This window comes from Anabrus simplex, chromosome 11 (genome assembly GCF_040414725.1).
Source record: "Anabrus simplex isolate iqAnaSimp1 chromosome 11, ASM4041472v1, whole genome shotgun sequence".
NCBI lineage: Eukaryota > Metazoa > Arthropoda > Insecta > Orthoptera > Tettigoniidae > Anabrus > Anabrus simplex.
The window spans coordinates 30,658,276-30,684,805 of NC_090275.1; the positions used below are offsets into that span (position 1 = coordinate 30,658,276).

General features: G+C 39.7%; 1 protein-coding gene across 1 annotated transcript; it reads left to right on the forward strand.

The window, feature by feature from the left end:
• The first annotated feature begins 568 nt into the window (after positions 1-568).
• On the forward strand, positions 569-25,982 carry LOC136883209 (shematrin-like protein 2). Its single transcript, XM_067155407.2, has 3 exons — positions 569-595; positions 5,393-6,370; positions 24,934-25,982. The coding sequence occupies exons 1-3, from the start codon at positions 584-586 to the stop codon at positions 25,846-25,848; spliced, it is 1,905 nt and encodes a 634-aa protein (XP_067011508.2). The 5' UTR covers positions 569-583; the 3' UTR covers positions 25,849-25,982.
• Positions 25,983-26,530: the final 548 nt, after the last annotated feature.

Sequence of the window (26,530 nt, forward strand, 5' to 3'; positions counted from 1 at the left end):
GGAGAGTGTATCTAGAATGCAAAATAAAGCTTAAAGTGAAGCATCTCATTTACACCTAGAGGATGTTCGTGCGATTCGAATTATTTTGAGAATATAAATTTAAAATTTAGTGTTTGCAATAAGGTACTGTCATCCCATCAACACACTCATTAAAACTAAGGGAACTTTTCTTCTTTGCGAAACTTACAACCTGAGTTTTCACCATTCTCTGCAATGCAACTTAAAACCTTCTCAGTGACATGATGTCCTTTCAAAAAATGATTGCCTTTACCGTTGTTCGAACTGTGGCTACCTTGGGGAGAATCTAACAAATATTTCATTAAATTATCTGGCTCCCGCAACACACGTCTCCACCATAATCTACCGAAGACAGAATCGGCAGTAAGCTGTATATTAGAAGATTACGTGTATCCCATTACTACGTCAGGAAGGAGAGCAGGAAGAATGTATGTAATGATGGCCGGAACCTGGTGGAGACATGCTACAGTTTCCAGCGCCTGGAGGGGGCCATGAGTGAGAGTATATAACTGGTCCGCACCCGACAGACATCACTCAGTGTTGTGACCAATCTTCTCACTGCAGCATGAGGTTTCTAGTAAGTACACAGCACATATCTTTGTTAAGGGATTTGGAAATTCTGTTCCCTCAAAGCGAAGTCTATATTTTAACTTCTATAGCTACAGTATTCGTACTGCCAATTGTAATTGTTTTAGAATTAATAGGCAAGTGGCCATGACCTTCGTAAAGATATGATCAAAGGGTATTTGAAACCGCAACCTGAAACCAGTATTGCTGAATTGAATCTCGACACAGTCGCTCTGCCTTTTTAGCATTACTAGCCTTAAATTTGAGATCAAGCAGCGACTCAAACCTACAGTAATCGTGAGAATAGCTTCAGTGTTAACTTCTAAATCACGTCGCAAGACATTGAATCCATTAAGAGATTTGGTCTGGATCCTCCGCGGTTCAGAGAGTTACACGTCGTTCTTTTAACAAGTCTTCTCCAAGATGCCGGAGTTTCTGTCTAGTATCCGTCAATGGCACAGACGGTAGAATCGCTTACGCCATCAGCCCATTCTGACTCTGGATATGTAGATGACTAAATATGCCAATTTTGTATCGATAGATTTATTGGTATGTAAAAGAACGCGTGTGGGACAAAAAAATTTTGGCAACTCGGTGTTTCTGAAAACAGTAAAAGTAGTAAGTGGGACGTAAACCCAACAATGTGATTATTAATTTAGTCATAAGGTTTATTGTGACCTTGCATTAATCATTTTCTCAGCCTATTCTGAACGTCAGTGTTAGCTGGGGGCTTCATTCTTTGAACCTTCACTCCGGAAATCTAGATTAAGTATCTTCACCACAATCTAACACGCCTCGAAAGTGGAAACAAGGAAATCCCCATCAAACCGTAATTGGTTGGGGTAAAAAACCTACCAGTTACCATGGGCTTGTTTTGGGGCTGCGGGTAGTGGTGGTGATTATTGTTTTAAGAGGAATTACAACTAGGCATCCATCCTCTATACATATCACTGATCAGAGAGAAAAAATGGAAGGTATCGGTCAAAGGAAGGCAAGGGCCACGAAGGGCGTGAAAATGAAAGACTCCCTAGGCTACGAGTGCTGTAATACTGTCGGGGTCGGAAACGAACAAGAGTTGACCGAGGGAGGTCGGATAGGACAGATGAAAGTGAGGAGTCTCTACTAGTACGAATATACTCTAAATCGAGGTTTATTCATTGAACTTATACTATTCTCTTACTATTTCGATCCGGGTATTATAATTTATAGAATTTTCATTAAAAATGAACATATATATAACATCCCATACAAGTATTTTTACGGTGAGACAACGAGTATATTACTCGTATATTTATTGGAAATTTAGAGAGACAGTAAGACAGGCAAAAATAATTATAATTACACTGATTGACATTCAGCAATACCAAAGATTTTTAAAACCATAAATGAGTTAAAACCGGGCGAGTTGGCTGTGCGGTTAGGGTCGCACAGCTGTGAGCTTGCATTCGGGAGATAGTGGGCTAGAACCCCACTGTCGGTAGTCCTTAAGATGGTTTTCCGTAGTTTCCCATTTTCACACCAGGCAAGTGCTGGGGTTGTACCTTAATTAAGACCACGGCCACTTCATTCCCACTCCTAAGCTTTTCCTATCCCATAGTCACCACAAGACCTATCTGTGTCGGTGCGACATAAAACTAATTGTAAAAAAAATGAGTTAACAACAACATAAATCTACTACGTGGGGTATATACCGTTCAAATTAATGAGACGAGAAACGATAGGTCACTCAGGGTTTGCTTGTCAGAGGTGTTCTAACTACCCCAGCAAGAATCAGGAGTTAGTCAAACAACTACAGCGAATCAATCGATCAATCAATCAATCAATCAATCAATCAATCAATCAATCAATCAATCAATCAATCAATCAATCAATCAATCGATCAATCAATCAATCAATCAATCAATCAAACAATCAATCAATCACTACTTATCTACATTTCGGGCAGTCATCCACGTGGCTGATACCCTATCTGGTTTTTACCTACACTTTTCTTAACTAAATGCAAAGAATTTGGACAATTATAAAACATCACCCTATGGTAAATTATTCCAATCCCTAACTCCTCTTCCTATAAACGAATATTGGGCCCAATTTAAGAGGTTAAATTCCAACTTCACTTTCATATCATGATGTTCCCTACTTTATAAACACTCCTCAAACTCATTTGTCTAGAAATGTCATCCCAAGCCATCTTTCCACTGACAGCTCGGAGTATACCACTTAGTCGAGCAGCTCGTCTCCTTACTCCCAAGTCTTCTCAGCCCAAAGTGTGCAAGATGTTCGTCACGCTACACTTTTGTCGGAAATCACTCAGAACAAATCAAGCTGCTTTTCTTTGGATTTTTTTTCCAGTTCTAGAATCAAGTAATCCTGGTTAGGATCCCATACACAGGAACCATACTCTAGTTGGGGTCTTACCAGAGACTTATATTCGCTCTCTTTTACACCCCTACTAAAACCTATGAATGCTTTAATTAAAACAATCGCGGGCGGGCCGGGATGTACATTATCAGTAGGTAGGTAACGGTTATTCTTTCCGAAGGCAGGTCCGAACCTCCGCAGAGGTGTTCCTGAGCCGGAGTTTACGTACGGTAGGGTGGCCAGTTCCTTTCCGCTCCTCCATTCCCTTACCCCCACCAACAGCGCGTGGCAACCCATCCAACTCCTGACCACACCCAATGTTGCTTAACTTCGGAGATATCACGGGATCCGGTGTTTCAACACGGCTACGGCCGTTGGCACTACATTAACAGTGACACTCTATATTAGTAAACTATTTGTATTTGTTAATAATAGTATTTTTGATAGTTCATGAGTGCAGACAAAGTAAATTTTAAGTTAATACTGTGGAACCTCTATACCACGAATCACCTTTGGAACTAAATTTTATTTCGAGTTTTCTAAATTTCGATATTTAGATAATATAGTTCTTAGCATGTATATCAGATAATTGAATCATATGTATCGACGAGCTTATACTGAATTCATCATTTTTTACAGTATTTAACAATATATAAACAAACTCTATTTTACGGCATCACTTAAATTACAACCCTTATTATAGTAACTTCTTAGAAGAAAGGATACAGTACAACAGTAGTGAAACAAGAAATATACCTCCGTTAACACCTTTAAAATATCCGTTAGTCTCTTCTGTTTATTACTGTTAGGCCCATAACCTCTTCTGCCTTCACGCTGAAAATTCTCGTCAATAACACGCAGCCGAGATTCGTAAATGAAGCTTGTCATCCGTTCCTTTCGGGGTTGTTTTCGTACGTGACTGATAATTAGTTCACACCCGAGAAACAGCGAGGCTTCGGCGATTTTCCGATCACTAGAAGTTTTAGTTTTTCGGTTCCCGTCCTATTAGCTCCCAGCATCAGTGTAAACCTTTCTTTACTTGTTAACTGTTAATAAAGAACACAAAAATTCCGTATTGCACAGTTAATGTTGCACAAAATCCCAGTTACAGAGAATTTTTTGCTTCGAAAAATCGAGAAATTCGTGTAACCGAATTTCAAGTAATAGAGAAATAAATACACGTGAAGAATAGGATAAACGGGTGGGAAATTTAGGTTACTTTGAGACACTGAAAATACGAATATGGAGGTTCGAGATATCAACGTTCGACTATAATTCGATTGCAGCGAAAAAGCTTATTAGTTCTTTTTAAAAAGAGGCTGGGATGACAGTTACGAAATGTGACAAAATCTGGATTATATGGGAAAGTAAACACCACCCGTATCGTAAGGTTATAAACATATTTTCATTGTATTACTCTTAATAACACTGCTCGTGATCTACTTCTTCGTTTTCTCTTTAGTTCGTGTCTACTAACAGATGTAGGTAAGCGATAGTGTTCTCCCGTCACGGTAATCATGAATCAGAAAATTTGTGGTATGGAAGTGTGACTGTAGTACATGAGTGTACGCCGCGTTGCCTACACTGTAGGTGCCAGGCCACGAACTTGTTTATTGTATTAATAGTAGTATATCACATGACCCCTGAAGGCAGTTTAGCACAGCGAGGAAACACAAATTGGTTCCAATAATTTCAACATAAAAGAAAACAATCCTACAGGACAAGAAGAGTATTCAAAATGCACCAGATCAGATTTTTATCGTATAGTCAAGGAATTTACTTACATATATCATTTCTTTCTTAAATTTAACAACTATTTCTCGTAAATTACCAAAGAGAGATATTCAACTTTGAAGCACTAGGAAAACGTTGCAGCTGGAAAGATATATTTCAAATGAGTATTCACAAATGCATTTCCTGGAGGTAGAACAATACACTGGTTACTTAGAGCTTGTGATTATGGTTTCTTTGTCTGCCTCACGTAAATTAAAAACATTCCAAATAATGTTCAGATAAATTATTACACATCCAATTATATATATAGTTTATACAACGAGCAAACGTTACATAAACTCCAATATTTCACGTATATAGAGGAAATTGTTATACGTTTACGAAAAGTAAGCGTAATTCTGGATAAATTTTAGCTACAGATTGTCAAGAGTGACCACATTAAACTATAGAATTAGTCGATGTTAAAACTGTTGTCAGGGATCTTACAAACTGGGCAGTTAGGATGTACTCTCCGTATTCCCTTTTCATAATCAGTATTTACCTCCGTTTTTTTGTATTTTGATTCTAAATATTACCACGATTCCCTCTCAAAATGAGTCTTTGCGCTGTGATCTGCGACATGAAATTCTTACAAATACCTATTGAATATATAAACGTAACAGACGATGGAAAAATCAAAGTCATTATTTTAATACTGCTTTTAATCCAACAGGTGGTGCTGGTGTTATCGGGAGCGGTGCTATGCGCAGCGGAAGAGAAGAAAGACTCCAAGACTGAAAAGAGAGGTATCCATGGGCTTGGATACGGAGGGGGCCTCGAATTAGGAGGAGGACATGGTTTGGAGCTGAGTGGTGGCTATGGGTACGGAGGTATTGGCGGCGGACACGAGCTTGGAGGTAGCTATGGAGGAAGTTACGGAGGAAGCTATGGAGGAGGTTATGGAGGAGGTTACGGAGGAGGTTATGGAGGAGGATTAGAGTTGAGCGGTGGTCTTGGAGGTCACCACGAGAGTCACATCAAGGCCATCACCATTACTAAGGAAGTCAAAGTCCCTGTTCCTCATCCCTACCCAGTCCATGTTGAGAAGAAAGTCCCTGTACCTGTCAAGGTTCCCGTACCCGTCCATGTAGACAGGCCATACCCAGTACATGTACCCAAACCATACCCAGTTCCCGTAGAGAAGCCAGTACCTTACCCAGTTGAGAAGAAGGTACCTTATCCTGTCAAGGTTCCAGTCAAGGTCCCTGTACCAGCACCATACCCAGTGCATGTTCCCAAGCCATACCCAGTCCCTGTTCACAAACCAGTACCAGTACCGGTACCACATCCAGTGATCGTCAAGAAGCCCGTACCAGTGTACGTCAAGGGACACGACTATGGTAGCAGCTACGGAGGATCTTACGGCGGTGGCTACAGTCTCGGAGGCCATGAAGGTCTGAGTCTAGGCGGCCTTGGAGGATCATACGGTAGTGGCTACAGTCTAGGAGGCCATGGAGGATCATACGGTAGTGGCTACAGTCTAGGAGGCCTTGGAGGATCATACGGTAGTGGCTACAGTCTAGGAGGCCATGGAGGATCATATGGCAGCAGCCTGAGTCTTGGAGGGCATGAAGGATCATACGGCGGTGGCTACAGTCTTGGAGGTTACGGTGGAGGTCTGGAGCTGAGCAAGTATGGAGGATATCACCACTAACACGTCCTGGAGACCTCTGGAAGCCCTCGGCAGTCCTCTAACAGGAGGCCTTAGGGGTCCAACTAGTCCACAACACCGGCATCACAACTTTCATTTTCGTACACATGACATCATACCATACAGCATAGTCATATATTGACATTCTTCATCATTGTACATTCTGCATTACTAAATAAATATATTTTTATATAAACCTCACTGTTTCACTTCATAGAATCCTCAAGAACGTAGAACTGGAAGGTCTGGTTAGTGGATAACAGAGTCTTGGTTCAAATGTGTGACTGTATCGCATCAAAATATCCAGAAATTTAGAAATGTTCTTTGCTGGGGGAGACAAATCTTGGGCGTTCATTCGGTCTACATTATAACTGAGTACTTAGTGCTCAAGAACCATGGTGATGTATCACACATCTAATCACGGCACTTCATACAGTAGCCTTGATAGTGTTGCCCTGTCCTTTACCAGTAAGGATACTAATTTGTTTGTAACCATAGATCCTGTAAATTAATACAGTTATTTAATTACTAGGTGTATGCCGTTCCCCTTGAACAGTTTATCAAGAAATCAAGGTACAATTTCGCTCGTATTTAATGTGAGATAACTGACGGAATAATTGAGATCCGTAGTTATTGAGTCATGGTAGTTCAACGGGTCGCAATAAGAATATTCTTACCAAGCGAGTGGATGCATGGTTTGAGCCAAGTATATTTAGCTTGTATTTGGGAGATAGTGGATCTGAACTCCACTGTCGGCAGCCTTGAAGGTAGTTTTCCTTCGTTTCCCAATTGCACAACAGACTGTGCTTTAAGCGAGACCATGGACGCTTCTTTTCTACTCCTGGCTCTTTCCTATCCCATCGTCGCCATAAGCCCTATCTGTGTCGGTACGACGCAAAGCAAACTACCAAAAATATATTCCAGAAAATGTGAATAAATTATTCAAATCACGGAAGAAATTAATTTTATGCTCCTCCTTTAACTTGTTTCAGTTAATTCTTACAATTTTTAGGAGATGAATGCACTAAGTTGTTTCTTTGAGATAATATTTGAAGCATTGTCGTAATAATACATACATTATGGTAAGCCACACCGCCATATTGAATACCCTACTTCAGGCTTAATTCTCCAATAAACTAACGTGGAAAATTTTAATTTATATTGAAAGCAGAAGTGTGTATACTTTTTTCGTGTATCCATTCATTCTTTATTTATTTATTTATTTATTTATTTATTTATTTATTTATTTATTTATTTATTTATTTATTTATTTATTTATTTATTTATTTATTTATTTATTTATTTATTTATTTATTTATCGTTCTTCTTTGTCAATCATCCCATTTGAGAATCTTGAAATTTGGGTTCTTTCTGATTTCACGGGGTAATGTCCCACCATACAATTATATTTTCCACATTTCTAATGTCAACGACCATTTGCAATATTATTAACTTGGTCGATATATCGTTTTAGAGGTCTTCCTTGGTCTCCCGAGCAATCAATCACCCCTAGCAGGATATTTGTTTTCAAACCCATCCTTCCAAATAGTGTGCCCTAAGTATCAACGATTCTTTTCACAAAATATTAATACATAATCATTCTAGGCTTAACTTCCTCAACTGTGTGGTTTCGTAAAATTTAACACAATAATATCAGAATTAGTGTCTGAGTCATGTCAGTCGGTGGGTTATATCCTGACCTCAAGTTTGAGGGTTCAGTCCCACATTATTCCAATGATATTTGAAGATGCTTAAGAATACCAAGCTCCTGAAGGTAAGCAATATCTGTGGGACACACTTGTAGCTTCTGGATCTTAATATTGCCTAATCTACAATGGAACATCCGTATCCACTTCCTGAATTGAAATGGCGAGAAATACCACCTGGGGAGACGTAGATAGTTATATAAATATAAACTTCTTTAAATGAACACTCTAAAATATGTCTATATATTTTAAAGTCCCAGGTGTGTTTGTAAATAATTCATCAATTCAGCAAATAGAAAATTGAGATCACATACATTTGAAGTAATGTTCTATTATCCACTACACGCCAACAAAAGGAACAATTTGGTACGACACCTCAGTTACTGTAATGTAAATTGCCCCCCACCAGTTTCTTACATATTTGCACTTTAGCTTTTACCTTAGACAAGGTTTTTAACTCTTTGTAATATTCTTCTGGAGTATTTTTATCAACTAATGTATAAATAACCTTTAATACTGAATTGTTATCAACGATAGATCTAATATGCTTTTTGGCAAAATAGGCTAACCTTCTTTCGAGAATCAATAATAACAGTATAACAACTGGAGAAGAAAGAAAGGAAAATCCTTAGGAAGATTCTGGAACCTACATACGTTGTTGGACAACAAAGACTAAGACCCTACAAGGAGTTATACAAAGAGACTGAGGGAATTATAGAGTCGATGAAGAAGAGACGAATACAATTCTATGGACATCTCCTACGTATAAATCAAGAAAGACTGATTCGAAAACTCGTTACACATTTCGAAGGGAATAAAATTGTTCCCGGGTGGTTTATGGAGATACATGCTGATATGGAGAGAATGGGCATTAGTCATGAAGGCATCCAAAACAGGAACCACTTTCGACAATTAGTTTCAGACTTCAGTGGCTTCCGAGAAGAAGGAGAAAAAATTTCCAAATGTGATTTTTTCAGAGGAAGGAAGGAATCAGGCAATCCAACGAATGAGTTGTATTGGCAGAAGATCAAAGCCAGAGGAGGGAAAAGATGACCCAGGATATCGTGGTTGTTACTCCGTTGTCCATAGTTACCAAAATCGAACATAATAATAATAATATTATTAATAATAATAATAATAATAATAATAATAATAATAATAATAATAATAATAATAATAATGTTATATGCCTTACGTCCCACTTGCTACTTTTACGGTTTTCGCAGACGCCAAGGAGCCGGAATTTAATCCCACAGGAGTTCTTTAACGTGCCAGTAAATCTACCGACACGAGGCTGACGTATTTGAGCACCTTCACATACCACCGCATTGAGCCAGGAGCGAACCTGCCAAGTTGGGTTCAGAAGGCCAGCGCCTCAACCGTCTGAGCTTGTTAGCCCACCCTTGACCATTTCAAGGCTGAAAGTAAAACGTCAATAATTCAAGATTTTGGCACGTGGAATATCTTGCAGAACTCAACTAATTTTCGAGGTATCGTGTCCCTACTTCAAATTATCAAGCCTATGCCTTCAATCCCTTTTACGTTGTATGCTTTCATGTAGACTGGAAGTGAGGACTCGTATTTTCCATTCTTCCCACGACTATTTCGCAATATTTTGGCACAGAAAGTGCCAATCGTTTTGATAAACGTTCTTGGACCAGTTAGAGATACAAAATCAGGATAGATTTAGCATTGAAACAATTTCTGGACAAAAGGTCTAACGATGAAAGCGCGCCTAGTGGCCAAGATCGTTAACGATCAAGTCTGTATGGTCCGACACCCTGGTTAACTGGTTCTTGTTCCGTTAGTCGAAGAAGAATGTTCACCATCGGAATGTTGGTCGGCAGGGTAGTAGAGGTGGTGGCATGCAAGTAGTATGACCTATTGACCCCGGCCAAGGTCACTGACTCCATGACGTTATGACTACGTTACCATGACGTAACATTGTTTACAAAAAGCACGAGAATTATAAATTCCGCGCTTCCACGTCGTTAAGATGGCAGCAGTGAGGTTAGGCCCTGTTAAGATGATAGCGCTGAGGTTAGCAACGTTCACTTGTTCGAAATCCACGCTCGTGTGGTTAGGACCTGTCAAGATAACAGCTGTCAAAAGCACATGAATTTTAAATTCCGCGCTCCACATAGTTACGTTGTCAGCAGTGAGGTTAGGTTCTGTTAAGATGGCAGCAGTGAGGTTAGCGATGTTCTCTTATCCGAAAAGTGATGATAGGGCCCGACAAGATGACAGCTGTCATCTTGACAGTTGTCAAAAGCACGTGACAAAGCACGTGACTTTGTTTGTAAACAATGTGACGTCACGGTCACGTGGTCATGACGCCATGGGCTCAATGACCACGGGTGCTGACTCCGCGGAAAAAATGCTTTCTTATTATCCGTTACCACTATAGATCATACTACTCATACAAATTATAATCACTAGATTGCAAGCTAAAAGCGTGGATTAAATTTGAAACCTCTCCGCATTTTCATATGGAGTTAGGGCACATGACGCTGTTGATGGTGATTCGTCCATCAGGTGGCGACGTAATGTCTTGATCAGAACCCTTGGTGCTATTCAAGTGGAGTAGGCTATGTGCCGGAATAGGGTTTCCCCCTCTGCCTTCCCATCATATAATACCTCATTCATTTCATATCATTAACACCTCCCATGAGGTTAACGCCAGGAAGGGCACCCTGTCGTAAAAAAACGCTACGAAGCTTCACCTCTCTTCATAACCGTAAAATGACGACACACACGCGTGCAGCGACTGTGTTCAAATACGTCATTGTGAAAAGGAGAGAGCATTGTGAGTCTGAACTCTGTATGAAGCCATTGGGTAATACAAAAACCCTGCCATCTTGAGGTACAAAAGTGTGAGCTGGCATTTGATTCCTCTCATTATGTTTTACAAATATAAAACAAAATCAAATCGAACAGTGAAATTTTGAGGAAATTGTCATGCAAAGAAGTGGAAAAAAAGGTATTTCGAGTTCAAAATTATCGATCATGTACGTAGTTGTAGTTAGGTCGAAACGTATTAACCCTTCGCTAGACGCAACTCCTTATGAGAGAGCTTCGTATTTTAAAGCATTTTTTATATATATGAAAACTCATTTCTCAATTGATTTCATTTTCTCTTATAGTCTGATGCTTTCCGAAGATACTTAGGATAAAATATGTTAAATAGAATTTGATAGCCTATACATTATGTATAATTGTAAAATGTTGCACTTTTGTCACACTTGGGGACAGTCCACCCGACAAACTGTGAACACAAAATATGGCGGTATTATTTGTCAATATGGTATGGTCTTAGTGTATATTTTGTTTCTGTGATATATTTCACACTTTTCCTCTTCTTCTTCTTCCTATTAATAATAATAATAATAATAATAATAATAGTAATAATAATAACACTAAAATAGGTTTTAGAATATCCTAGAAGACTAACGGACTCGGTGATGGATAGTAAGAGAAGTAGAGGGAGACAGACACGACGATGGTTAGACTCATTTTCTAATCATTTGAAGATACGATGTATAGAACTAAAGGTATCCAGTAAGCTAGTTACAAATAGAGGATGTAGAGGCGTTTAGTAAACTCACAGTGGCTTTCTGACTGAATGCTCAGAATTATTATCGTCTATAACGAAGCGCCTGAATATAATAGACGTCCCATATCTGCATAGTTCAGACCGAATTAGTTCTAGATACTTCAGGTATGTGTCTGATGGAACAGATCTCGTATGCATCCAGTTTAGCTTGCGAAACATTTGATATAAAGAAATAAATTGGGTCACGCAATTTTTTAACCTATAGAGGTAGGTATACTCCTTCGACAACCGCAACTGATTGTGAAATCATGTTCATTATTGAAGAGAAAGTAAAGAATGCCACAAGAATCTTACACATGTCAGTGAGAGCAATTGTGGTGGAAAAACTTGATACAATTACTGCACCTTTGGGGTTATACAAGAGATCTGACCACTCACCTCACGCCAGTTTTGAAACATACGTCTGATTCCATTCTTCACAGTCATTCAAACTTTTTCACCCTATCACACATGATCACACAACAATTGGGGACTTTAATCTCAAAGTTGTGGGGGAAAATACATCGATGAACCGATTACCTGGTTAATGGCCAGGGGAAAAACGTACAGTCCTTGTAGATATTATCCAAATCTCTGACTCTTTTTCGAATATTATCACCCCATACACTTATTATGTTCTTGATGTAACTGAACCATCCATTTTGAAATTCAACCTCACCAGTTGACTCTGAGGGATTATCCTTACTGGCTCTATCCACCGTCGAGTTGTCCTTGTACGCGATCTGCTTTGCTCTACACACAAGACATCCGTCACACTCTATGCCATCTTCATAAAATCCTTCAGTCTTCACAGCCATTTTACCTTACTTCATATTTCAAATACCTATCTTCTTATCACAGTCTTAACACCAGATCTACTAATAATTCCATCCTTGCTTTACCTACCCATAGATCTTCCATGTATGAAAAAATCATTCACGGTAATTGCCTGCCGGTAGTGGAACCTCCTTCCGGAAAGTATCAGAGGGTTAAGCGCTTTTCGCACTTTCAAGGAAAATCTGTGCAGACATTTTATGCACCAGTAAGGTTCATCCTTAAACTTGATGCTGCTACCTACAACCATTCTCTTGTCATGGATGTTCTGGTAGAAGATTAATCTAAAATTCTTATACGATCTGATTTTCAAATGTTATTAAATTTTATGTACAACTTTTTTACATGTAGGATATTAGTTTTAAGAATTTATACATTTATTATACCTAACTTATTTCATCTCCATTTAACCTTATCACTCATCATTCTCGTATCGTATCGTATCGTATCGTATCGTAATCTGTTTACCCTCCAGGGTCGGTTTTCCCCTCGAACTCAGCGAGGGATCCCACTTCCACCGCCTCAAGGGCAGTGTTCTGGAGCTTCAGACTCTGGGTCGGGGGATACAACAGGGGACGATGACCAGTACCTCGCCCAGGCGGCCTCACCTGCTATACTGAACAGGGGCCTTGTGGGGGGATGGGATGATTGGAAGGGATAGACAAGGAAGTGGGAAGGAAGCGGCCGTAGTCTTAAGTTAGGTACCATCCCGGAATTTTGCCTGGAGGAGAAGTGGGAAACCACGGAAAACCACTTCCAGGATGGCTGAGGTGGGAATCGAATCCACCTCTACTCAGTTGACCTCCGGAGGCTGAGTGGACCTCCGGGGCTGGCAGCTAATCACACTAACCACTACACCACAGAGGCGGACATCATTCTCGATTACTCTTAATTGAATTAGTATTAAATCTATTATTGCAAAATAATACAATGTAAGATATGTGTATTTCAGTGCCTGATTAGATGGAAGAGAAAGCCTGATGACCTTAATCGTGAGAGGTAAAATAAAACATTACTAACTAACTAACTGACCAACTAATCATTTCAGTGGCGTTCACTGAACCCCAGTGGGCAAAGAATTTCGCATTTACAATTTCTTATTATTCCTTAGAACGTATTTTTTATCAAGTTAAAAATCTGAAAACAGCTAAGTGCAATCCGCTCGCTCTACCAGAGTCCAGGTCTGGTGCGGCGCGGAAGCGAAGTACCCCCAGCGAATTTCAAGTCGCTTGGTTGACGCATGAGCTTCAAGCCTCCTCCTCTTGGGGTGGCGGGGAGATAGCTGTTGGCCTCGCTCGAGATTCACAGCGGATTAAGGCGGCTACACACGTTACTGTATAACTGTGCGATTTAACTGCACCAACCAAACTGCGGAGATTTATCTCTCTTGTGGATGGTAAATCGTTGCAGTTATTTCTGCTTGCACAGTTCATCGGAGCAAGTTCATTTTTCTAACCAATAAAACTGTGTCGATTGCGTTTACACAGTTTTATCGCAACGTGTGAACCGTGGCAGCTGCCGATTGCTCAGTTCAAATGAGTCACTCGTTAAGATATCACAACATGTCTCAGGAATACCAAAGCGGATATCGTGAGCATTTAGAAGCTTTCATTGAATGCTATAGAAATGAATCTTTTCTCTGGCAGACGAAGTCTAAAGATTATCACAATCGGAACAGAAAAGACACCGCCTACAGTAAATTGATTGCAAAATATAAATTAATTGACTACAAAGCCAACAGAGACGTAGTTGTAAAAAAGATTAATAATCTTAGGAGTTCTTACAAAAAGGAGTTAAAAAAAGTTAAACAATCTAAAATAACGGGGTCAGGCACTGACGAGATATACACTCCGAGTTTGTGGTACTTTCATCTATTGGTTTTCTTATATGAACAGCAAATACTACATGTAACGCTAAGAATAATTTTCTCGTAAAATCAACGTTAAGGCGGCTACACACGTTACTGTATAACTGTGCGAAACCGATAACTGGAATATATTATCTGCAGCTGTCTTGGAGTCTTTTCTCCGAAATATAAGATGCTTAAAGGAAATTCTGCAATATACTGTAAATTTCCATGTGACAGTTGTACTTCCAATGTTACGCTCTGCCGGGAATTGAACCCGGTACCCCTCTGACCAAAGGCCAGCACGCTAAGAATTTAGCCATGGAACCTGACCGAACAGGACTAAGGTGCTGTTATTCTGTGGTACGAAGCGTAACTCATTTAATAAACTTACGTGTGAATATTGCTTTCTCTGTAGTAGCCAATCTTTACACCACACGCTGCGTGTCTTCCTTTGCTCACACACATAGGCCCAACACCGCTAGTACGTCACCATCGTCCGTAGATAACATGTTGCTTTGATAAATGTCTGATGAGGTGATGAGTACTGTCGATCGACGCAGTTATCTGTACCGTGTGGAGGCTGTAGGGCTTTCAGTTTTACTGCGCAGTTCATCGTTGCAGTTAAATCGCACAGTTAGAGATGGGCACTATCGACTGAAAACCGCTATAGACTAGTCGGGCGATAGTCCCTTCGAACTATCGACTAAATAGTCGAATGTTTTCAGTCGAACAAAAGTATTCATTACTTCCTGTCGAGAAGACTGAACAGTCGAATGAAAGTATTCATATAACGCAACTAGTCAGTCCATGAAAAACATTCGAATGTTTCCAGTCGAAACTCTCCGTATCAAAAGTGGAGAGTCGTACTTTTACGAATTCGGCTCATTTTAACGCAATTTACCAATAATTAGAAATCACTTGTATAGACACGCATTAGCACAGGATAGGGTGGCATGGAGAGCTGCATCAAACCAGTCTATGGGCTGATGACTCAAACACAACAGACACGCATTAAAATCCGATTTACCCACTCGTTCGTACACGGGGCTAATAGATAGAGAGATGCCCTTAATACGAACCGACATCATACGAATGGTCTTTCTTGGTGCTAAATGGACAGTGAAACGTAGAAAGACGACAATGAGGCTCTATTCCCGAACAATGTTAACAATAATAATATGTAAAACGCGATGCTGTAGTACACAATCAAGATATACTGTAGATGAGAACAGCCAAACACAATACTACCGTATTTTCTAGATTATTATTATGGTTATTCAGATTATTATTATTATTATTATTATTATTATTATTATTATTATTATTATTATTATTATTATTATTATTATTATACCTATACCTTATATATGAATAGGGCTTAACGTAATTAACATAAACAAATATGCAACGAAATAAAGAGCATATAAACGACAAGAGAAAATCGCCATATATCGTAGGTACCGATAGTTCCATTAGCTTCCATGTCGCTGTGACTTGAGTGCGACGGAATTCAGTCGACTTGTTTTGTGCTGACTGGACAGTGAAACGTGGAGAGATGCGTGGCGGGAATGCGACTGAATTCAGTCGACTTGTTTTGTGCTGACTGGACAGTGAAACGTGGAGAGATGCGTGGCGGGAATGCGACTGAATTCAGTCGACTTGTTTTTTAAAGTAGTCGAATGTTACGATAGTTTAAACTATCGACTAGATCGATAGTTATCAGTCGATAGTGCCCATCTCTACGCACAGTTATACCGTAACGTGTGTAGCCGCCTTTACAGTGGCTGAGCACAGCTAGCATGCGTGCTTGTTAGTTGTCATAGTCAACACTTGAAGTGTTCAGCGCCATACACCAGAGGCTACAAGAAAAAGAAACAGTATAGCAACTTGCACATAGTCTTGCCTAAAAGAAACTGCCGTTTTATGAAATCAACTGTAATAAAAGTATTTCATTTTTTTGATTTGGACGTGTATGAAGTTTTTGGTGGCGATTCGTTGATTTATCGAATGATTTTACTTCCTGTTATGGTTATTGGAGATGACGATATGCCGGAATTTTGTCCTCCTGCAGGATTACTTTTACGTGCCAGTAAATATAGCGAAACGAAGCTGACGTATTTGAACTCATTCAAATGCCATCGTACTGAGACAGAGTCTAACTTGGATAATAATCATAATAATAGAAAGAAGAATACTGCAGAAAATCTCGGGTCCAATCCAGACTGAAACCGGCTGGAAACTTCTGAATAACAATGAAGTCTACAAAAACGTGGAGAACATTTCAGAGACCATGAAAAAGAGGACGTTATCATTCCTTGGACATTTGTACAGAATGGACAAAATCAGGCTAGTCAACAAGTTATTCGACCACCTGTGAAACAGGAAGACAACGACGGCATGGATTAAGCAAGTTAGTAAAGATCTAGAGAAGTGCAACATCCAGGAAGTTCAGATGTTAGACAGGAAGAAATTCGGAACTTGATTCAAAATTTGGAAGGTTTTCAAGTCAAAAGATCTGCAAAGACGGGAAGAGCTTGGACGGGTGAACAGAAGAAACAGCATAGCACCCGTAGGAAGGAGTACTGGAGGAAGAGGAAACTTCAGACAAAGAAAAAATGAAATTGTCTTCCTAAGTTGTCAATTCGCAAATAGTAATAATAATAATAATCATTGATCATTGAAGGCAGATCACTTATTAATAGAGCCCGGAATTTTATGCATTAATAGGTTAGAAATCAAACTTACTGAAGCGAGAAGCAAGTATAGTCTACCTTCACAACGATTATGCAATGGGGCTTGTATAAACATTAGGGGTACGGTCCATCAGAACCCCTATAATTTATGTTACTCTTTCTACATTATGGAAGTGCGGATGGCCAGCAATTCCCACTAACCAAATTAGTTTGCACTCTAACCTATTACCGCATGAAAATCCGGGCTTTGCTTATTATGGACATAGAGAAACAGGGGTGAGAAATATTGAGGAAAACCTTTGGTCCAGTCAACACATACGGAATCTGGATGAAACGGCAGTCTCGGGAGTTTTATCAGAATTCTGGAAAGATCACTGACACCATCGGGAAAAGGCGATTGAAATTCTGTGGGAACATTCTCAGAATGAACAATGCCAGGCTCGCCAAAAGGATTCTGATCCTTACCCTCTCACTGAAAGTCAAGAACAACTGGCTTAGTGAAATAGAAACATACCTTCAGGAAATTGGCAACTCACTCCAAGATCGACTCCAATTCAAAAACAAAGCCATCAACAACCATCATTTTTTCTGATAAAATGAATAGCAGGACCAATAAATCATGGACTGAGGAACGGAGGAAAGTTTTCACTGTCCAGATGAAGATATTTTGGGAGAGAAAGAAGAAGAAGAAGAAGTCAACTTCAGGTAAATAAGTTCCATCGTGCTCCACAGATGGACATAACACTGTAAAAAATGTTGTTTATTTTACGTCCCACTTACTACGTTTTACGGTTTTCGGAGAAGCCGAGGTGCCAGAATTATGTCCAGTAAAATTTCCTTTATGTATCAGTAAATCTACCGACACGAGACTGGCGTATTTGAGCACATTCAAATACCAACGTACTAAGTCATCGTCGAAAGTGCCGAGTTGTGGTCAGAAGGCCAGCGCTTCAACAGTCTGAACTACTCAGCCCGGCCAATATGAAACAGATGTTTATAATGATATGAGCCATCCGAAGTAAGACAGGAGTTTGAAGACAACTGTTTCTCTGTTGCTGGAGGCAATGCACAATGCATACATGCCAACAAAGAAGTCACCAAACAGGTCTGCACAGTAATTAAGTGAAACTTTTGTAATATTATTGATACTATTACGAAACTGGCTTTCCAGAGATTTTGATTCCCTTCAATTAGAGTGCCCCGTGCGAGGAAGTACCGGGACGGATTGCCCCTAGGGGTCTAGAGAAAGGAGCAGTGTGTGCGGTATAAAGCAGGGCGAGACATGTTACTTGAGAGCACTGTGTTGTGGTGACGGAGCGGATCTTACACACGGCAACATGAAGTGCTTGGTGAGTCTTAATAATTTTCAGTCTGTTGAAATCACAAAATTTCATACTAATAACATAACCTGTATAAATTCCGACTCGTTGGCTGAACGGTCAGCGTACTGGCCTTCGGTTCAGAGGGTCCCGGGTTCGATTCCCGGCCGGGTCGGGGATTTTAACCTTAATTGGTTAATTCCAATGGCCCGGGTCTGGGTGTATGTGTTGTCTTTATCATCATTTCATCCTCACACGACGCGCAGGTCGCCTACGGGAGTCAAATATAAAGACCTGCACATGGCGAGCCGCACCCGTCCTGGGATATCCCGGCACTAAAAGCCATACGACATTTCATTACATTTTACCTTATAAAGGGCAATTAATTATAAGTAGTATGACATATTTCGTTCTGTAAGAATTTTCTCAGATTCTGTCAAATCACTTTTAACCATTATGTTCAATATTGTTTAAGCAGCGTAAACTTGCTTCTGATTATTATACTCCCCATTTTTATGCAGTAATAAGTAAGAATGCAAATTTATTAAAGCGGGTAACAACTGTAGTCCACCCAAACAACGGTTATGTTATGACTGTTTCATAAACTGTAGGGGTACGGCCCTTCAGAACCCCTAGAACTTATGTTACGCTCGCTACATAAAGGAAGAACGGGCTAGACTACACTTCCTAATAACCAGACTATTTTTCAATCCCGAGTCTACTAATTATGCATGGATGATATTTAGGGATTAGATTCATTTCTAAACATTTCTTATTAAACGTAGTGTCGATGTTCATGATTTTCAGTTTAAGTGATTTGAGATTCTTGGCTTCGTAATTTGTCTGATTGACTGAATAACTTGTTAAAAAGGAAGCTGAAAAAGATTGGTTTCCTTTTTAATAAATTTCCCAGTCCCAATCGGTTACGCACATGTCGTTCATTTTCAATAATATTTCTTTTTGTTTACGGTGGTTTTCATTACAATTCAGAACTTTTGATAATATTACTGATATATTTTATATTGTAGAATATATTATTTGTGTAACATACTAAAGGATCCTTTCCTTTACATAACTAATTTAAATTTGAAAAATTATAGTACAAAACTTTTAAAAATTAAATTGTTTTCGTGAAATTATAATGGCTAGAATACAATTCTTATTACACCGAAACGACATAAATAACTACATTAATTTTCTTACCGAGAAATTTGGCAGTGCATTCGAGAGATTGTGGGTTCGAATTTCTCTGTGGGCAGCTCAGAAGATGGCTTTCCATGTTTCCCATTTTCACACATCAAGAAAATGCTACGCTTGTTCCTTACTTAATGACATGGCCGCTTCCCTCCCTGTTCTATCCCATCGATATTATTATTAACAATCATCAGCACTGTTTTTAACATAGAGGTTTTTATATCTTGTAATTATTATATTCCATCGTCATCATCAATGCCCTCTTTTTTCTGCGCGAGGTGAAATAAATAACATAACGCTCCGACATTATTTCAAATTAATATTTCACAACTATTCGCAATGTGCATAATTATCACAGCTATTTTAAAATGAATTGGCATCTGTCTGTCTTTCTGTCTGACTGTCTGTTTGTCTGTCTGTCCTCCAAAAACGTCGCGTCTAAACTGTTGACAGACGTTTCATGATATTTTGTATACAAATTATCATAGGAAACCATCACACCAGTATTATGTTTTACTTCAAAATAGTGAGCTCAAAATATTTTTCATTTACGAAATTATTTGGAAAGATCTCGTAATAGTTTTAAATGATACGGTATTTCCCCTTTTCCCCACCTAGTCATGCCTAAACCACCGGATTACAGTAACTGAGCTGAAATGTGGCATGCATATATCTCAAATATTGTGTTTATATTTTTTAATGCAAAAGTAATGGCATGTAACACACAATTTTACAGTATGTAGATTTTCACTCCCAATTTTATTACACCATTGTGTTGAGGGGTTTCAAATAAATGTAATTATTAGAGCCCGAAATTTTAGCTTGTAATGGGTTAGAATGAAAACTAATTTTCCTAGTAGGAAGTGTAGTATAGTCCGCTAATCAGTAATGTAGCGAGAGTACCCTAACATCTTGAGGTCATAATCATCCGGGCCCCTAATGCTTATGCAAATCTCATAGCAGAACTGTTGTCCGGGCTAGTGTTTGCTTGTAACTCGCTTCAGTAAGCTTTCATAAAAATCTGAGCTGAATTAACCACTGACTCAGAAAGTTTAATACATCGATTCTACTTTAATGGAACGTTAAAAAGTCAATAATAGTTGTTTCTTCTCCTTATATCTCTATTTTATGTTAGGATCCTGTGCCCCCTTTTGATTCACGTAAAACGGAAGCGTAACCTTCTCCTTATAGTCCATTAAGCCCACTTGGAAGTGTGGAAGATAAAAACTTCCGTTAGCTGTCATCTAGGCACTAAGTGAGATAGAGTGGTTAGCTCTATGCTCGCCCTTTTCCTCTCGGTACTCAGTTTGGTGTAGGCTGAGTAAACCGGAAGAACATGCACCATTCTAGAAGTGGAAATCTATTTTAATTTTGTGCACCTCCTGGCAGGGATTCGAACCCATGTCCTTCCGGGCGAACCAAGCATGCCTTTACCACCTCGGCTAGGCATCCCCTCCGTACTGTCACGAAACTTTTGGTGCTCCAATTAAGGGTTACGTTAGCAAAAGTGTACCACTCTCCTCTTAATTATGATAGCTGAAACTGAGTGAACTTTATTTATCTCTCTAGACAGTGATTTATAGCTCTGGTCAATTTCTTTTCAAAGGAGAGGCCTAATTGTGATTAATGTTCTATACAATAGCATCTCCGTAATTAAAATGTAATTAAAAAACGAAGACTGAAAGTCATTCAGGGCATTCAGTTCCCACAATAGGCTACAATTCATTGTTGTCCATCAACATATGGAGCGGCGAATGCGCAACATATACTTCTTTTGTTGTAGTCGGATGTATCGCAGTAATTCAATTACGGTACAGAAAATGAAGAGTAAACGAATGATTACTATAATTTCACATCCTTCTAACTCCAGTCTTAGCGAGATGATGAGAGATTAAAGGTAATGCTTAACTTTTTATTGTATATTTGTCCCTCATCAGTCAAAAAAATTTGGCTTCATTTCACATGATTACATACAATGTCGGTCACGAATGTGTGGTTATTAATCAGGGAACAGCATACCCTGTATCTCAAGATACATGTATCTGTATAAGTTTCTCTTTCCAGCCTTCACTCCACAAATCATTGTAAGGGAACTGATATTCTATTTGCCGCTAACACTTTGGTTTCTTCTAGATCTGAAACCATCACTTAGAAACCGTAGAGTCTAGCCACAGACTTCTTTTTCTCCTTCTCATCTTACTCTCTATAGGCATATTTATTTGTCCTCTAGTTGCGTACCTCTAAGATTGCATTCGAGATATGGTAGTTTCACATGGATTCCCATTTTTGAAATTTGCTTAAACGAAGCATAATTGTTGTCGGGGCGTAGAATACTCGTTATTCACTTCTGTATGTTTTTCTAACTACTTGTATGGTTTTTCGGAGACGCCAAGGTGCCGGAAGTTTGTTCCATAGAAGCTCTTTTACGTGTATCTATCGACACGAGGCTGACGTACTTGAACACCATCAAGTGCCACCGGAGTGAGTGGGGATTGAACCCACCGACTTGAGCTCAAAACGCACGTGTTCTATCGCCTTTAAGCCACCTAGCCCAGCAACATTAAATTCATAATTTTTTGTAGAATGAAATGCAGATAAATTTCAGCTTCTTTTTTATACATCGTATGTAAACATACCACTATAAAACATGTAACTAGGCAGAATCCTAAAGACACTATACGAGGGTATTTACCATTGTGTCCCAAAGTTTTCCACATGATACGACTGCAAACACAATAGAAACACAACAACAACAAATGACAATGACTAACTAGTCCTCGGGGCTTTGATTTCTGCACCGCCGGGCTGAGTGGCTCAGACGGTTAAGGCGCTGGCCTTCTAACCCCAACTTGGCAGGTTCGATCCTGGCTCAGTCCGCTGGTATTTGAAGGTGCTCAAATACGACAGCCCCGTATCGGTAGATTTACTGGCACGTAAAAGAACTCCTGCGGGACTAAATTCCGGCACCTCGGCGTCTCCGAAGACCTTAAAAAGTAGTTAGTGGGACGTAAAACAAATAACATGATTATTATTTCTGCACCAACTCAAGAAACTTCTTTAGACTGGTAACTTATGTAAGATGAATGATACGATCAACTCAATTTTGATTGAATTGCTCATATTACGTATTAGGTGGGTTCCGTTCTGCTCAGTGTCAGGTAAAAGGTGAATGGTACAAGCAACCAGCCCTTCCGGACAAAGCGACCAATCCTTTTCTGGAGAAAGTTGCCCCTTTGTGATATAACACACACATAACATTTCCTTATTATATTATACCAATACGACCGTCACATAATATTTGACAAAAATTATTGGTGGCAACGTGTGGCTCGGCTCCTTAGTCAATGTGGTTAAATAGTGCTAGGTTCATTCAGAAGAACGTGGGTTCAGTCTCAACCAGGTAAAAGAGAATTTTTAAAATGAGGCTACTAGAGCACTGAATATGCGACTGGTTCTAAGCATAAATCCCCAGCCTACAACAGTAGGCAAGATTCTGTTTTACAACGTCTATTAATTAACAGAGCCGGTCCTGCGGTGTAGGGGTAGCATGCCTTCCCGTGTTCGATTCCTGGCCAAATCAAGGATTTGTGCCTGTAGGTGAGGGCTGGTTAGACTTCCACTCAAGCTACGGGATAACAATTGAGGAGATATCTGACGGTGAGACAGCGGCCCCGGTCTAGAACTCCAAGAATAACAGCCTAGAGGATTCGTCGTGCTGAACACATGACACCTCGTAATCTTCATGCCTTCGAGATGAGCAGCGGTCGCTTGGTAGGCCACGTCCCTTCCGGGCTGTTGCACCATGGTGTTTGGTTTGATTAATTAATAGGTTGTGTTGCTCCATCTTAAAGAATTTAGTTATATCTATGCAAGATAATTTGGAATATTTCAGTGAAAGTTCATCAGTAAAAAAATGACCACGTGGATGCCATACGTCACGATGAATATCACCTTGACACCAACACCTTCTGTAGGGCGCGTCTTTGTTAGTAAGGATAAGGAAGACGAAGAATACTATAAAACAAATCAGTGCTTCATAAATTATGAAACAAAAAATATGTTTGGAATTTTTTTATAATTTAGAAAGACATTATTTTATGTGACATACCCCGCCCCCAAAAATCAAAGGAGCCCGGCTCCATGGCTAAATCGTTAGCGTGCTGGCCTTTGGTTCAAGGGGCCCCGGGTTCGATTCCCGGCTGGGTCGGGGTTTTTAACCTTAATTGGTTCTTTCCTTTGGCCCGGGGACTGGGTGTTTGTGTCGTCTCTAAAACAGAAAATACAAGACAAACAAAGAGAGAATTAGAAAAATAAGAAAAATGTATCAGTAAAAAAGGACTAAAGATACTACAGGGAACGCAATTTTAAAAAAGGACGTCCAAAGACAGATGTTTCACCAATTTTGAAATAATATTAAAATTTTTAAAATATGACGCCCTCCTCATAAAAAATATATGGCAATATCATTCACATGCTTTACTATGGTGAGGTAAAAATCGTGTCACACGCCGATTTTAATAAGAATATTTTCAAGTGAAAATATATTTGATACATATTGTCCAGTTCTTTTTAATGTTGAAAAAATTCTTAACAGGCAAAGTAGGGGTCACCATACTACGAAAAACGTAAAATTAAGCAATTTTCTCAATTGTGGCGAGCTTTGAAGGAAAAAAGGGCCCGAAAACGGTTCAAATTTTAAGCCTTCGATAGCTTTATCAAAGTAAAAAACAAATTTTGAATATCACTTCCGTCCTAAATGCAGTTCCGGAAAAACAGCTTAAAATCGCTTGTTTTTTTACTCGGTTTCTTTTCTTATTCAAATACTAGTCAAATTAACTTATTTACATAATTCTTTCTGTAATCTGTTCCTTGATTCAATATCCTCTGACAGTTTTTGATTTTTTTTTAAATGTCCACAATTAATGTAGTTCTAAGGGCTTCAGTAAAACTGCATTGTCTCATAAGCTCGTAGTGGTAGAAAAAGACGAAAAAGCGATGATTAAGAAAAGGATTATAATAATATTTTATTTACCTAAAATTCGTAGCTCGTATCTCTAGGATGTTTTCAACACTGAGTTGCTTGCCTGAAGGGATAGAGCCATTGATTTTTTTATACAGACCTTAAGCAACCTCGGCTGCTAAAGCCGTCATATGGAAATGTTCTGGTGGAGAAACGGTTTGGCATATCTTTCCCTATAAATATGTTTCAGTTTCAGTTTAGAATGTTCTCAGTGAAAGTGATTCTATGTTCGTTGTAAAATATAGTTTCAGATTTAACACTTCAAGTTTTTATTTTCGTGCCTGATACGTAAATATAGATTAAATAGTATATTCATGTACATATTTTGACACAAAATTGCATTATGTCTTCCGCAGGTGGTATTGCTAGTGGTGGGTGCAGTTCTGTGCGCAGCAGAAGAACAGAAGGAGAAGAAGAAGACTGAGGAATCCAAGCAAGAGAAGAGAGGACTCCATGGTCTTGGATATGGAGGTGGTCTTGAGTTGAGTGTGGGCCATGGTTTGGAACTGGGAGGATATGGTGGTAGTTATGGAGGTGGTAGTTATGGAGGCCATGGTCTGGAACTAGGAGGATATGGAGGTAGTTATGGAGGTGGTTACGGAGGCCATGGTCTGGAACTGGGAGGATATGGAGGCGGTCTCTCTCTGGGGGGTGGTTTCGGCCATGGGTACTCTCAACATGAAGACCACATCAAGGCCATCACCATCACTAAAGAAGTCAAGGTCCCTGTTCCTCATCCCTACCCAGTCCATGTCGAGAAACATGTTCCTGTACCTGTCAAGGTTCCCGTACCAGTTCCTGTTGACAGACCATACCCCGTACATGTACCCAAGCCTTACCCAGTCCCCGTAGAAAAGCCTGTGCCTTACCCTGTAGAGAAGAAAGTACCCTATCCCGTTAAGGTTCCAGTCAAGGTGCCTGTACCACAGCCATACCCTGTCCATGTACCTAAGCCCGTACCCTACCCAGTCCACAAGCCTGTACCTGTCCCTGTACCCCACCCTGTAGTGGTGAAGAAACCCGTCCCTGTGTATGTTAAGGGACACGAGTTCGGTGGAGATCTCGGTGGCTATGGAGGATCATACGGAGGTGGCTACGGAGGATCTTACGGAGGTGGCTATGGAGGATCTTACGGAGGTGGCATCAGCCTAGGCGGTTCCTACGGAGGCTACGGAGAGAGTCTCAGTCTAGGAGGCCACGGTGGCTACTCAGACCTTGGAAGCAGTAGCTACGGAGGAGGTGACATTGGAGGATATGGAGGATACCATTAAGAAAGTTATCGCCCAGAACTGCATGACGACACTGGAAGCCCTTGGCAGTTCAAAAAACAGGAGGCCACTGGGGTCCAGCCATCATCATCATTATCATCATTATAACATTTCATAATTATTGTCGTAACACCCTCATATTCTGCTTCATCTGATTATGTACAATATGAATTGATATAATGAAATAAATATTATGTTTCGCTAAATTGTACCTTTCATTTACTTTTTCCTCATTCATATTTTCTCCATTTAATCATTACAATATTCAGCTAACTCTACTCGGATTCAACTCTCAGTATTGAAATCTGTAGATTGAGGTAGCCTCTTTATGTGTGGTTGTTGCCATGGATACTTCCAATATGAAGACCACGTCAAGGCGATCACTACTACTAAACATCCACATAGGGTTAGCGTAAAGAAGGGCATCTGGCCGTAAATGGAGCCAAATACGCAAAATTCGCACCCGTGACCCCACAAGTGTGGAGAAGGAGTGGTAGAATAAGAATAGACATATCTGGAAGCACGATTACGGTACGTTCAATTGAATTCACAGGATTCAGCATAATATACCATCAATGCAACTTCGGCAGGCTGTGTATTTTACCCCTTTCTGGCAAAAGAAGTTGTGTTAATCCCCAATACAGGCACCGTTTCTTTCTTCCTTCCTTCCTTCCTTCCTTCCTTC